The 15,528-nt window shown below is 36.2% G+C and overlaps 1 protein-coding gene across 1 annotated transcript; it reads left to right on the plus strand.

Moving 5' to 3' along the window:
• Positions 1–792: 792 nt before the first annotated feature.
• On the plus strand, positions 793–14,868 carry LOC110409065 (transcription factor jumonji (jmjC) domain-containing protein). The gene is given in 35 exon segments (XM_021418292.2): positions 793–1,034; positions 1,182–2,537; positions 3,127–3,184; positions 3,528–3,650; positions 4,054–4,111; positions 4,226–4,362; positions 4,574–4,732; positions 4,841–4,927; positions 5,467–5,652; positions 6,361–6,513; positions 6,618–6,803; positions 6,882–6,947; positions 7,096–7,191; positions 7,559–7,645; positions 7,763–7,879; positions 7,963–8,170; positions 8,256–8,320; positions 8,425–8,483; positions 8,604–8,735; positions 8,833–8,992; positions 9,072–9,407; positions 9,669–9,851; positions 9,987–10,048; positions 10,492–10,570; positions 11,096–11,245; positions 11,338–11,471; positions 11,683–11,791; positions 11,870–11,943; positions 12,489–12,633; positions 12,785–12,946; positions 13,587–13,682; positions 13,767–13,855; positions 13,929–14,138; positions 14,464–14,525; positions 14,528–14,868. Coding segments are annotated over 34 exon segments (5,550 nt in total). The 5' UTR covers positions 793–1,034; positions 1,182–1,212; the 3' UTR covers positions 14,725–14,868.
• Positions 14,869–15,528: the final 660 nt, after the last annotated feature.

Below are 15,528 nucleotides of genomic sequence, written 5' to 3' on the forward strand. Positions count from 1 at the left end.
ACTTTATAAACAAATCTGTTTAACCAATCCAATTATAAAATCATAATATATATGATTTTGACTTTTACAGGAACATGTCAAAGAACAATGGATTTTTATTTTGAAATTATTAATTTAGTAAAAATTGAAATTATTGCTACCTTTTAAATGATTTTATTATTAATTATAAAGTTGTTTTTTTATTTTTTAGTTGGTGATCTTTCTTTTTTATGTGTTACAAAATATAATTATCAGATTATTAGTTCAATAAAGAATATTAATTATAGAAAAAGAGAGGAAAGAATACGAGGAAAAGTACCCAACCCAGAAAGCAAAATGAAAAGCAAAAATTAAGGTATGTTGGCTAATCAACAAGGTATGTATTAGTGGGCCTAATTCATTGCATATAGGCCAAACCCAAGCCCAATAAGAAAGAAACAAGGGTCCATCATTAAATATCTTTGACCCAAAAAAAATCAATCCAATTACCTTGACAAATAAATTTCTTTTATTTTTTGTAGACTTTCATAAAAGAAAATTTCTTCTCTGATCAAGAACTGTAGAATGATCATCACCGTTCATCTAACGTCAACGTCTACCAATTTCTCCATCAGATGTTCCAGCTGTAAATATCCCTGACGCGTGCACACGAACGGTAACATGGAAGCCAAAATGTTTTACCAGCGCCACTTGCGATAACGAACTCTGTGGACACGCAACTAAATCCCTCCGTTCCTTTGACACCTGAACCGTTCTCCTCTCGATCACCTCACCCGTGCAGTCCCAACAGCGCGTGGATATTTTCTCCAAAACCCATAGATACTAAACACAATTACGACGACAGATCCGTCGTCTCCGATAAAAATGTCCAGGAAGTGAATTTACCCTTTTTCGTAAATTTAACAAAGGTTAGATCCTCTTTAAGTAAAATCACATTCCTCTTCCATTTATAATTAACAAACTTTCATTTTGTTTTAGAACCAAATCTTCTACGAAACTTACTCCTTTTCTTTTCTCTCTCACTGACAAAGAGAACCCCAGAGTCTCCGCTAAAGGTACGCTTAAAACCCTAGAAAATCTTATTTATATATTTTTTAAAATTCTTTATTACTTGAATTCGAAGCTAACTGTTTACTGTTAATTATAGTTTGTGAAAAAGAGTTGTGTCATTCATTTTTATGTGTGCATGGTGTTTTGTATAGATTGAATGTACATGTTGGAGTGGTTGTGGTGATGGGGAAGGGGAGACCTAGGGCAGTTGAAACTGGGCAAAACTTGAGTGTTTCATCGAATGGGTCATTGAATATACCGTCGGGGCCTGTGTATTACCCTAGTGAGGAGGAGTTTAGGGACCCATTAGAGTATATTTATAAGATCAGGCCAGAGGCTGAGCCGTATGGAATTTGTAAGATTGTTCCACCTAAAAATTGGAACCCTCCATTTGCATTGAATGTGGATTCTTTTACTTTTCCTACGAAAACACAAGCGATTCATCAGTTGCAGGCTCGCCCTGCTTCTTGCGATTCCAAGACTTTTGAGTTGGAGTATAATAGGTTCTTGGAAGGGCATTGTGGTAAGAAGTTGAAAAAGAGGGTGGTGTTTGAAGGAGAGGAGTTGGATTTGTGTAAATTGTTTAATGCAGTGAGGAGATATGGGGGTTATGATAAGGTCGTACAGGACAAGAAGTGGGGGGAGGTTTTTAGGTTTGTGAGGTCAGGGAAGAAGATTTCGGAGTGTGCTAAGCACGTGTTGTGTCAGATGTATAGAGAGCATTTGTATGATTATGAGGGTTATTATAAACGGTTGAACCGGGAGAGGGCAAGGAGTTGCAAGAGAGGGATTCATGAGGATCCAAAGAATGAAAATAAGGTTAAAATTTCTAGCTCCAAGAGGAGACGGAAGAATAGTGACCATGAGAAAGCTAAAGTCTGTAAGGTAGAGGAGGAGGAAGAGCTTGACCAGATATGCGAACAATGCAGAAGTGGGTTGCACGGGGAAGTGATGCTATTATGTGATAGATGTAATAAGGGGTGGCATATATATTGTCTATCACCACCATTGAAGCAGGTCCCACCAGGTAACTGGTATTGCTTTGAGTGCCTGAATTCTGATAAGGATAGTTTTGGTTTTGTGCCTGGCAAACGGTTTACGTTGGAAGCTTTTAGGCGTTTGGCTGATCGAGCCAAGAAGAAATGGTTTGGATCAGGGTCTGCTTCAAGGGTACAGATAGAGAAAAAGTTTTGGGAGATAGTAGAGGGATCAGCAGGTGAGGTTGAAGTTTTATATGGCAGTGATCTGGATACTTCTGTTTATGGGAGTGGTTTTCCACGTTTGAATGACCAAAGGCCAGAATCTGTTGATCTTAAGGCATGGGATGAATACTGTAGGAGCCCATGGAATCTCAATAACTTGCCCAAGTTGAGAGGGTCAATGTTGCGGGCTGTTCATCATAATATTACTGGTGTCATGGTTCCCTGGCTGTATGTTGGGATGCTATTCTCAGCTTTCTGCTGGCATTTTGAAGATCATTGTTTTTACTCAATGAATTACCTGCACTGGTATGTCTCCTCTAATGTTGTATGCACTTCTTTTGTTAGTAGTGATTTGTGCAGTTATATTATTAATTTGTCTAGGCTTTTGCCTAGCACTTGGGCATATATTTAGCCAGTCAAAAAGTTAGCTAAAATTTAATGTAGGTAGCTAGGGTAAATTTGAATATTCGGAGGATGGTCAGGTTGTATCTGCGGTAGAGGTGGGTTATGCGTGTCTATCTGTGTTCAGGTGCACTCCATGCATCTATACTCTCTGGTCCGTTGACAACTTATCATGCTTTTCATCTAGAAATTCTCCATTTTGGTTATTTTAGAATCATCGAATAAATTACTGAGGAGAGTAATCATTGTCTCAAGTATATATAGAGGATTTTGGTGGCACTTGTTTCATTTACCTTCGTATTACTAACATAATGTTACTGAAAGAGGACATGGTAGAATAAAAATGTCTCTTTTCAAATTAGAATTCTTTTCTGTTTTCTTATTTTTCTGATGGTCTTGATTGATCTGTACCACTTTCATGCTTTACAAAATACATGCGTCAATTTTAATTGATTTTATGCAAAGTTTGATGGTCTTTCTTCTGTATTTGCAGGGGAGAGCCCAAATGTTGGTACAGTGTCCCTGGTAGTGAAGCTAGCGCTTTTGAGAAGGTAGTGTTTTATAAATTTAATTCAATATATTGCACGTTGCCTTGTAAGTCCTTTAAAATTTCTTTCTTTTCCTGTTACCATGCTCTTCTTTTTTGTTTTTGTTATTTCCGTATTTGATACAATAGCGATATTTAAACTTCTACCAATTGTTTCCTGACAAATACATTTCCTTTTGCTATTTGATTTCACTCATTTTGCCTTTCTTTTTGTTGGATGTGTGGTCCTTTTGTTAGTAGCCTAGCTGATGCATTCATGGGTATCTTACTGGCATTTTCATGAATTTGAGTAATGGTCTCTTGTTCTCTGAAGCATGTAAGCAGCTGACATTGTCCAATTTTGGTAGGTGATGCGGAATTGTCTTCCTGATCTATTTGATGCACAACCTGACTTGCTTTTTCAGCTTGTTACCATGTTGAATCCATCTGTCTTGCGAGAAAATGGTGTTCCAGTCTATAGCGTGCTACAGGTTTTCCTTTTCTTATTTTTAATTTATTTTATAATTGGGTAAAGAAAAATGCTCGAGTCTTTTGTTTGCTCAAGTTTATTGATTTTTTTAATAGTGATTGTGGTTTTAGAACATAGTATGCTGGGGTAATTAGATGTTCAGTGCATGCAATCCTGTGTGTATGCTGTTTTTGTTGCATGATTCTCTGAAATTTATGGTGGAAGTTATTTTTGGTGCATTTGTGCTTGGTTCATGTATATATGATTTGTTTTTGCTTTCCATGTGAACTCTGAGGTGGATGTTTAATGTCTTGCTTTTAAATTATTGTAATTATTGTTATTTTTGTTTTGGTGCATGTTGATTCAATATTGTTCGTTGCCCTAGATACTTTTTATAAAATAGTTTCATACTTGCCTTATCCCAGGAGCCAGGAAATTTTGTCATTACATTCCCTAGATCTTATCATGGAGGATTCAACTTGGGTAAGCTGTCATAAACTTTTTGAAGTTCGTGATTTCTTAATTTAAAGGTAGGATATAGTTTGTACTTAAACTTATAAAGAATCATTTGCGGTGAACTTTGCTTTGCCTTTTCAGGTTTAAATTGTGCAGAGGCTGTAAATTTTGCTCCTGCTGATTGGTTACCACATGGTGGGTCTGGAGCGGAGCTGTATCAACTATATCATAAAGCTGCTGTGTTATCTCACGAGGAGCTTCTTTGTGTGGTGGCCAAGGTATAAGTTCCCTTATCTGCTGTTCATTGTTTCAAGTATAAGTGTCATTAAAGAAAATAGTTTAATGATCTTATAGTTATTTGTGATAACGAAAACCAAGATGAATGTGAGGCTAATGAAACTAGCGATCGTGTTAAACTGAACCTATGTGAATGTCGAATCAGAGCCCAAATAGTTCCTAATTATTTACTGCATTGTTGTTTTTGAGCAGAGTGGTTGGGATAGCAAAGCAGCAGCTTATTTGAGAAAAGAATTGCTCAGAATATATACTAAAGAAAGGACATGGAGGGAGAGGCTATGGCAAAGTGGCATAATAAGATCATCTCTCATGTCTCCTCGGAAATCTCCTGAATTTGTGGGTACTGAAGAGGTAATACTTATGGATGGAGAAAGAACTCTGATTTTTGCTTTTTTCTTTAAATGCATGTATAACAAGATAATATGTGATCATGATGATATCTCCTGGTGGCTTTTGTAGGATCCAATGTGCATCATATGTAAGCAGTATTTATATCTTTCTGCTGTTGTTTGCCGCTGCAGGCCATCTGCTTTTGTGTGCGTGGAGGTAACTTAAGTTGGTACTAATAGCTTCTGATCTTTTAATTATTGAACTATTTACTTAAACTATATTCCAATCTGTTTCCATCATCTTTGCTAATCTCTGCAGATACATTTAAGTTCTTGAAACAATATTGATATTTTGAACTTTTATTGGTTGGCCATGGAGGAAGATCTGCAAAATTCACTATCTATACTTTCAAAAGAGTTTCAGGGTGCATAAGCTTTTTTTTCTTTTCCATCATATTTGCCCATATTATTGAGTTTATTTTCTCCTGATGCTAGATGATTGGAGGCTTTATGGATATTAAAGCCCCATCCATTTTGTAGATATATGGTTGGATTTTCAATATACAAAGCATTCTGTTGGTTTTCTATTCGCTAATGCTAGTGCTTCCTTGTGAGGCTACTTTTGTAAAATGGATTTGATTCAAGAGTTCAGTAATGAATGTGCTTGGGGATCATCCTATGTTGTAGTCCTTCTTTAGCGTTGAAACTTTTATTATTTCAATCTGATTTTGTTGACTGCATTTGTCTATCATGCAGCACTGGGAACACCTTTGTGAGTGCAAATCCAGGAAACTTCATCTTCTTTATCGTCATACTCTGGCAGAATTGGCTGATTTGATGCTTATAGTGGATAAACATGCTTCTGAGGAGATACCACCAAGTGATAGTTTACAAAAGAAGAATATCTCATGTTCCAATGAATTGAATGTTTCAAAAAAGAAGGTTTAATCAATTTTCTTTTGGATATTTATTCAAGATTGTTCCAGTTTCATTTAGTGATGAGTTTTGGTGATACTATATGTTCTTTGCCCTTCTGTTAAAGTATAAAGTAATATGAAGGCATAGTAGCTTTAATTTGAGTATAAGCAATGATTTGATAGCTGTGTGTTGATTTGCATTGCATTGTTCATGGGGAGAAATAGTAGTCAAAGAGCGGTCACTGAAGATTTGTTTCTTGTGAAATGCGTCTTGACTGACTCTGGTTTGGGTAGTGGGTGTAGCTTGTGGTATCCTTTGTGATTATCATGTTCTTGAGTTGCTGTTAATGCTAGAGATTCAAGTGAAGGCTCTTCAAATTCAGATTTGGAAGCCACTTGGACTCTGATTTGTGAAAGTATTCTGCTTTAATCCTTGTAATGCCATAGTATCCTATCTGAAAATAAAACCACTCTCACCTTTCTGGTTGTTGGAGTTGTATGCCCTGTATTTTTCATTGGATGAGTTATTTCTCATTGTCATTGCCTTGAAAATTTTCTAGCTAGATAATTACTCTACTGCTTGTTGAAGTTGTTTGTTCTTTAATGCACTTCATTAACAAGCGTACAATCTCTGGACATAAAAAATACTTCACAATTTAGTGATTTTCAGTTTGTTGTGGGATGCATTTCATCTTTTTGAAGCTAAATTACTGAACTAATATAACACGTGTAGGTGAAGGATGCCCATATTACTCATGCTCAACTTGCAGAACAATGGCTTTCCCACTCGCGTAGGATTTTACAGAGTCCTTTTTCAGGTGATGCATATACTAATCTGTTGAAGGAAGCAGAACAGTTTCTCTGGGCTGGTTCAGAGATGGATTCAGTAAGCTACGAGCCTAAACTGTTTCATTCGTGTATTGCTCTTCATTTCTGAACATTATGATTCTGATAGCTGAAGTAATTACTTTTCCCACTAATGTAATATAGGTTCGGAATGTAGTAAAGAATCTAACTGAAGCTCAGAAATGGGCACAAGGAATAGGAGACTGCCTTTCTAAAATTGAAAACTGGTCTCCTGGAGGTGGTTTAGAGAAAGTGCCACTTAAATTGGTTAACAAATTGCTTACTGTTGATCCTGTGCCTTGTAATGAGCCGGGGTATCTCAAGTTGAAGGTACATTACCATAGTGATTGTTGTTATTTGCCTTTTTGTCTGTGGATGTGAACTCTTATAGCTGTTTATTTTGTGCAGGAGTGCGCTGAAGAGGCTAGTTTGTTGGTTCAGGATATTGATGCTGCTCTATCAAAATGCTCTACGGTACCTCTAGACATGCTTTTACATCTTATTCCAATCACTTAACTTAAATTTAACCTTTTTGATTATTAGAAGAACTTATTGTTTAGTCTGGACTGATGCTTCTCCTCTCTTATTATCTGGACTAACATTTTCATCGTTTAAATTCCAGATCAATGAGTTGGAGTTATTGTATTCAAGAGCTTGCAGCTCACCGATCCATGTGAAAGAAAGTGAGATGTTATCACAAAAAATCTCTTTGGCAAAGGTATATCTTTTAAATAGTCATACTTCGTTGTTGTTACCTATGGAGGGAACATTACTCTGGATGACATTTTTACCCATTCATACCTGTCATTAAATATATTTAATGTTCCCGTATAAGGTATAAGTGGTTCTTTTATTTTATATATATTCTTTGATATCTTGATATCTCAAGATTATTTTGAGTACCATGCATATATCAGAACGAAAATGAGTTCATCATTTCATTGTGAATTATGGATTCAGATTCTTCATCCAACTTTTTACTTTTTTGGGTTGGTTATTCCTTTCATCAATATTATATGGAACATAAGTGGCTCTGTAATATCGGTTTTCATTCCTGATCCACTTTCATCATTGAGGTCCTTTAGGTCTGGATAGACAGCGCAAGAAAATTTATCTCAGATAAACGTCCTGCAGCAATTGAGGTTGACATTCTTCACAAGTTAAAATCAGAGGTGATTGAATTTCTTTATCTTGTGAAAGAGCTGTCTCCTTGGAAAAAGAGAAGGACCTGGTATTCTGATTGCAATCTTCTTTGTATTCAATATAATCTTTGATTATTATTTGGATAGATATTGGAGCTTCATGTCCAAGTTCAGGAAATGGAAATTCTTTTTGATTTATTAAGCCAGGCTGAATCATGTCAGACCCGGTGTAGATCAGTATTGGATGGCTCTGTTACTCTAGAGGTAATCGCTTGACTCCCTTTTTTCCACTTTCAAATATGCCTGAATATCTAAGAACTTGAACTTTGAACTTCTGACTTATGCAGGATGTTGAAGTGCTTCTTCAAGAAATGGAGAGTTTCACTGTTAACATACCAGAGTTGAGACTTCTCAAGCAATACCAGATTGATGCTTCTTTGTGGATTGCACGTTATGATAATATTATGAAGAATGTCCATCAGCGTGAGGATCAACAAAATGTTATTGAAGAGTTAAATTGCATTTTAGAAGATGGAGCATCTTTGAAGATTCAAGGTTCTTGTGATATCTATGCATAATTGTTATTTTGGTGATTTTTTGGAGTAATTTTTGTTATTGATTTATCTTTTCTTCTGAACAGTCGACGAGTTGCCGCTTGTGAAGATTGAGTTGAAGAAGGCTTGTTGCAGGGAAAAGGCATTGAAGGTAATGTTATTTTTTCACTTTCGACTTTTATTTGTTAGTATGTAAGAACACATGCATTATCAAAGCTAATGTTTGCAATTTACTAATTTTTACAATTGTATCAGGCATGTGATACAAAAATGGCTTTGGACCTTCTTCAGCAACTGTTGGCAGAGGCTGTTGTGTAATGCTTTCTCTCCTTCATGTCTCTTATAACTCATGGCACCGGATGTTTTACTTGTTACACTTTTTGTACTTTTAAAAGTCTCATTCAGTTTTTTTTTTCTCCTTTTTTCTATTTCAGATTGCAGATTGAGAGAGAGGAGTTATTTCTGGGGTTTTCTAGAGAACTTGCTGGTGCTCTGCAGTGGGAGGAAAGAGCAAAGAATGTACTTGCATGCAAGGCAGAGATGTCTGAATTTGAGGATCTTATAAGGTTTGATGACCATTTACTATTATCTCTTGCCTCACTGAGTTCTTCTATATCTTGTTCCCTTTCTTGAGTATAATCAATACTGAATTTGATCTTTTAGGACATCGGAGGACATAGTTGCTATTACCCCTTCTTTAGGTGAAGTCAAAGATGCAATATCAGCGGCAAAGTCCTGGTTAAACAATGCCAAGCCATTTTTAGGATCTGATTTTTCTGGGTTTTCTGCATCTTGTTCTTTGCTGAAACTTGGGGATCTGAAGGTTCATATTGTCTCCTTCATTTGGTATGTCTGCTGAATTTGTTGAAACAAATTTGAGAATTGTGTTTTACATTTTTCAGGAGTTGGTTTCTCAGTCGAGGTTTCTTAAGATAATGTTGGAGGAGCAAAGTGTGCTTGAAACAGTTCTAAAAAATTGCATGGAATGGCAGCGGGAGGCCTTTTCTGTACTGCAAGATGTGGAGTGCCTATATGGTGTGACTGACATTGGTGATGGTAGGAGCAATGGTCTTATTTCAAAAATAGAAAGTCTTCTTACCTTACTTGAATCTGTCACAAAAGCTGGTTTATCTCTTCGTGTGGATTTTCCTGAGACTCCAAAGCTTCAAAATGCTTGTTCTACTCTGCGATGGTGCAATCAAGTTCTTTCTTTTTGCTATTTGATTCCTTCTTATGAGGTAACAATTTTTAAGATTTGTCTTAATGTTGATTCTTCTTTTATTTTGGGGGGTGGCGGTTAATGATGCTGATGAGTGTTGCATAAAAACCGAATTAGACCTTGTTTTGTTTTGTTCTGATTATTTGATGTTTTCTCCTCTCTTCTTCCCTCCCAATAATTGTCCATCTTCTTATTTTTTCTTTTACTCAGAAATCTTCTTAATTGCTTTGTTTCTTCTTTATTGGCCCCTCTAATGGTGGGTCTTCTTTCTGTTTCACAGCATGTTGCGAGTGTGATGGACATTGCAGGCCAACTTTCTATCACGTGTTCTTCAGGGAATCTGTTGAGTTCATTAATTTTTGGAGCAAAATGGCTTAAGAATGTCTCTGAGGTGATTTCTGCACCCTCTAAGTGTAAAGCATGCAAGTTGACTGATGCTGAAGAAATGCTCACTGAATATCAGGTATTTTTTTATCCTTGCATTTCCTCTCTGTGCTTGTAGGAATTTAAAGCTTCCACATACACAGTTGGGAATTTATTTGATTAATCCTGGCATTCAAACTTCCGTTTAGAGTTTATTCGTATGTCTCCTATGCAGGGTATTAGCATCTCCTTCCCAATGGTGGTTGCACAACTTACAGATGCTACCTGCCAACATAGGTGGGATTTTGAATGTTCAACAACTGCCTATTCAATCTTTGAAACTATAATTTATCTTTTGGATTGTCTGTATTTTTTTTTTTTAAATTTTTGTTTATTTATAACTTCTCAATGCTATGATAAATTGTTTCTGTATTTTGGTATATAACATATCTGGGCTCTTAATTTTAAACTTGTTTCTAAATTTACCCCAAATGCATGTAACGTCCTCAGTTTACACTACGGCTTAAGTGCAGCCTTAAAGACATATTCTTCTTGTTTTGATGATAAGGTTTTTGTTTCTTTGCCTTTGCTTTGGGTTTGAAGGTGGTGAATTGTGATAATCTGTACATATGCATGTGTACATGCATGCTTGTTGCTGTGGCATCTTGTATGGCTTTCATCTTGATAATAGAGATGCAATTTGTGTTAATTCTTGATTATTTGTTTAACTGTAAATGTAGGTTGTGGCAAGAACAAGTGCATCAGTTTTTTGGTTTAGAGTTGGCGGAGCGGTCTTGGTCTCAAATAGTGCAGCTCAAGGTATGCCATGGATGTGTGCTGGGAAAAGTTTGGGCTGGAATTATTGATATTACATATCACACTTTACTGTTTTTCTTGAGTCTTTTGTTAATATTTGCTCTATGTCTCATATTGTGGTTCTTCATGTAATACTCAATCTTGCCGCTAATCTTATTTAGTAAAGTTTTTCTAGGAAAGTTAAAAATGAAAAAACTACTGCATGTAACTTTTTCCCCGAATAAATTTAATCACATGTTAGTCTTTTATTCTCTTTTCACATTATGATTTTGAAAGGAATGGCATTTTACAATGAAATCATCTTTTCTCTTTCCTGTTGGTTCCTAGTCTTGTGAGAGTAATAAATTGTTTAAAAACCTGGCTTTGCTTGTTATGTATTTGAGAATTTGGAATGTCTTGTTTGAACTGGAAATTTTGGCTTTATCGCTGATGCTTATTGTGGTTAGCTTCCCCTAAAAAGTTGGTATGTATTTTATATTATTTAAGCTTAGAAGTGATGATTTGATTTCTTATAAACTTCACATGCAGGAGCATGGGAAAGCTTCATTTTTTACATGTGCAGAGCTAGATATGGTCTTGTCTGAAGTTGAAAAGGTTGAAAAGTGGAAGCAACGCTGCATGGATGCTGTAGCAAACTTTGCTGGAGATGAGAACACACTGCTTGGTGCCTTACAGAAGGTTTTGGTCCTATAATCATTTTTGTGTTTCAGAAATTTGAAGAAATCATTTCTTATTAGGTGCCTTAAAGAATTTTTGCCAACATTCTCCAGATCAAAGAGTCCCTCGATAGATCTTTGTATGCATATGAAAAGTCACAGGGTTGTGAAGGAGTATGTCTTTGTATGTGCTGTGCAAATGGTTCTGAAGATTTGGAGTTTTTAGCATGTTCAACATGCAAGGACTGGTAAGGTATTTGTTTGGTGTTAAAAGTTTTCCTACTTGTTTATTTGTTTCTCACTTTTAAATTATATAGAGTTTGCTGTGTTGTTATGTCTATAGTTCCATATTCTCCTTATTTTGTATGCTCACTCTTTAGCGTCCCCAATTTTTTTAATATCAGTTGTAATTGATATGCCCTGTTCATCTCATCCTTTTGGTATCTTTTCCATGAACAGCTACCATTTGCAGTGCATAGGATGCAGAAATCATGCTGAAGTGTATGTATGCTCTTATTGTCAGCTTCTCATGGGTGGATCAATACCTAACAAAGGAGGTGGCATCTTGGTATGCATTTTAATTTGTTTGAATTGTCTTTTAGTAGAAGCTTGTAAATCTATTAACAGCTTCCCTTGCTTGGCACAGAGGCATAATGGCAAGTATTCGGACGTGAAGCTTCTATCTGAACTTGTATCTATTGATGAAAACTTTTGTGTAAGGTATACAAGTGATAATTTAAATGCTATTTTCTAGCGTCCAGTATAAAATGTGTGATTGATTTTCAAAATTATGTTTTAATCTACTATAGTTTTACTTTTTCGTCCCTGTAAAAATTTGGAATTATCAATTATGATAGTGGGTTTTGTCTATTGAAACAAAATTTTTTAGGAGAACTTATAGAGATGCCGGAAGAACGTGGAAATCGTTTATGAAGCTAAGCAAAAAACATTGGAAGGAATTTTTCTTCCATGTGCAACCGAGGGTTCTATGTTTCTATTTGGGGTTTTGGAAAAAAAGTCCATATGTAATAATAACTAATTGTTTCACTTTCACTTGAAACTGATTGCCAATTGGTATTTGCCTTGACTGTTTTCCATAAACTGGAAGTCCTTGTCCTATAATTTTTGCAGGATATGAAATATCTACAATTGAAGAATATGAAATATCCTTTATTTGTTGTTAGTTTTATTTATCACTTTAGTGGGTTTTTTATATTTCCAATTTTTGAATTTAAATACTTACTTTTGTTGCATAAATGTTGCAGGATTGAAGAGAGAGATAAATTACAACAAATTGTGGACCAAGCTTATGCTTGCAGAACATGCTTGACACAGATAGTGGATTTTGAAATGTCTTACTATGATAAACATCTCAGTGTTGTCGGCAAAAAACTCACTACTGCATTGAAGGTTCTCTCTTTTCTCCCTGTTGTCATCTGGTTTTATCATCTTCATATATTTTATTAAGGCAGAATATAGACTATTTTTGGACATGAAATGCTCTTACCAAGCATTGAAAATTGAAATGATCCCTCTGAGTTAATTTGGTTTTCTGGGACAGGCTATTGGAGTGGCAGGTGTATATGATCATCAAAGTTATTGTGATCTTGAGCGGGCATTAGCAAGACACTCATGGAGAGTCCGAGTTTCTAGATTGTTAGATGCTTTAGAGAAGGGTTTGGAGAAGCCTTCAATCCAACAGATTCAACGGCACCTGAAAGAGGTATGTACTACTGGAATATGCTTGGCTTTTAAACCATTTTAAGTTTTAATATAGAATTATTCGTTTGAACTTTTCTAGCTCATTCAAATGAGATGAGACAGTGTTAATCAAGTTCCCCTCTGAGATTGACGTAATTTCTGCCTCTAACTTTTTTGCTCGTGTACTTAAGATATGAAATGGAAATGACAACAACAAACCATAGTTATAAACTTTCAAAAAAAGAAACAATCCATGGTTATAAAGTTCTGGCTGGTATCAAATATAAACTGTTAGTCTCCATTTCTGCCCGTTTCAGATTCTTTCATGCTCTTGAAGACTGAAGCCCTGCAGTTTAAAATATTGATTGTGTCTTATCTAAATCCGTGTTGATAATCTATTAATGTTTCACTTTTCATATAGTTTTGCAGTAGGTTAATTTGCTTTCTAAAACTATTAAGCAAATTATCTAGGTTGACATTATGTAAATTGTTAGAAGGGAGAGAAAAATCACATGACTTTGTATTGTTTCCATCCGATTTTCTTTTCAACCACGGACATTGTCTCTCTAATTGTTTAGCGGTGTTTCTGGATGTATATGTCATTGACATCATGAAGGTATTTGCATTTGTGTGTGATTCATCTAAAGATGGTTTTTTGGTAGGGAGAGGCGATGAACATTTTACCTGAAGATTACTTCAGACTGAAACTTTCTGAATTGAAGGACATTGGATTGCAGTGGGCAGATCGTGCTAAGAAGGTTGGCATCCTTTCTCTGTTTGCATGTGTGTGCTACTCTAAATTAGCCATGGCCCACAATTTAGCATGTCTGTTTTCTGTACAGGTTGCAGCAGATTCTGGGGCACTTGGCTTAGATGGAGTTTATGAACTTATTGCAGAGGGGGAAAGTTTGCCAGTTTGCTTAAAAGGAGACTTGAGGTAAAAACACATCTTTCTACAACTGAACAGTGCAAACTTTTTTGATGCAATTATGTATTGTTTTCTTAATGCAGTTATTAAGAGCTCGAAGTATGCTTTATTGCATTTGTCGAAAGCCCTATGATGAGAGATCAATGATTGCTTGTGGTCAGTGTGGTGAGTGGTACCACAGTAAATGTGTTAAATTACTTTACCCACCAAAGGTTTATATCTGTGCAGCATGTATGCCTGGGACTGAAAACCTGGTGTTCACTTTACGTCCATCAGATCATGAGAGGTATGTTAATGGAATTTATTGTTGCATTATTCTTGATTTATGGATTGCTTGAGAAGGTATTTATGTTATACTTAATACATACAAAATCTATTTCTGTAATTGTGTCTATAGCACTAGTTCTTATTAGCGCCCCAGTAAATTTTCGACTTAGGAATAGTTTTTGTATTCAGGAATAAGCATAATTTCTTTCTTGACCTTCTACTGATGGAGCATTGCAAATGTAGAGGACCTAGCCATTGTTTTAGAATGGAATTATCATCTCAAATATTTCTCTATCATGTCTCAAGTTATCTACATGATAGCATTTTCTTTCATGACTTGACAGATCAACATATGCGAAATCTGTGGAGCCGAAAACCCCCTCTCCTCGACATGCGAAACCAAGAATGGGCTGAAGAAATCCGAGTGTAGTCGCACTCAAAAAATGCTTGCAATTACAAATAGGGATGGTAATTTTGGTCGTTCCAATGGGATAGATCGTTTGTGGTGGCGAAATCGGAAGCCTTTTAGAAGAGTAGCTAAAAAACGTGCTGAGCTTGATAGCCTTTCTTCATTTTTCCATAGACAATCACCATCACAACAATAGATCGTTAGCACGTAGCAACTCAATTTTAGCAGTTAGCGATCATTTCATTGATTCAATTGATTCTTGTGGCTTAAGCCCTGTAATTTTTGCCAGCCCAATAATCAATGATCGGCAATTGTCACCTTGTCCTGGTTTCTTGCTTCTAATCGCATTGATTGCTTCTATAATTTGGTTTCAAATGTGACTTCCCTGACATAAAAAATCAGGTTTATTAAGCTAATTAGCTATAACCAAGTTCCAGTTGGTACTTATTTATATCAGAGGAGGTATTGTGCAGTCGTATCGAAGAAAGAGAGGTTGTATGTTTTGAAGGCTAGCTAGAAAGCCTTACGGAAAGAAAGTGAAGACATTCTACAGGGGAAATGGTGATTAAGATAAAAAATACTAATCAAATGAACCCTAGATTGAAGAGGGTGTTTCAGATCATTTCCTATTTTAGTCTAATTTAGAGCAATATTTACGCTTGAGAAGAGTCAGCCTAGGCAGCTGTACAAGCCATCCTTGGCCATTTCAATCGCAGCCTCGCCTCATCCCGGCGCCGATAAACATCTGCCAAGACTCTCCTCGCGCCTCAGCCTCCTGAGCCATATTCTCCCTCTCAGCTATCAGATAGCATGAGACGCCCCAACATCAGCCCATTTCTGTTTCAGCTCGTTAATGCAATTTCCTTTGGTCTTCAGCTCCTGTTCTAACTCTTCCAACAGAGTCTTCTTCCCCTGAATCCTCTCTCTCAAAGGACCAATCTGTCTGGTCGCATTCCACAACTCAATTTCGATCTTTTCTTGTACCTTCATCACATCTTCC

The sequence above is a fragment of the Theobroma umbraticum genome, unplaced genomic scaffold (assembly GCF_002168275.2).
Source record: "Theobroma umbraticum cultivar Fairchild unplaced genomic scaffold, ASM216827v3 scaffold_30.0, whole genome shotgun sequence".
Taxonomy (NCBI): Eukaryota; Viridiplantae; Streptophyta; class Magnoliopsida; order Malvales; family Malvaceae; genus Theobroma; species Theobroma umbraticum.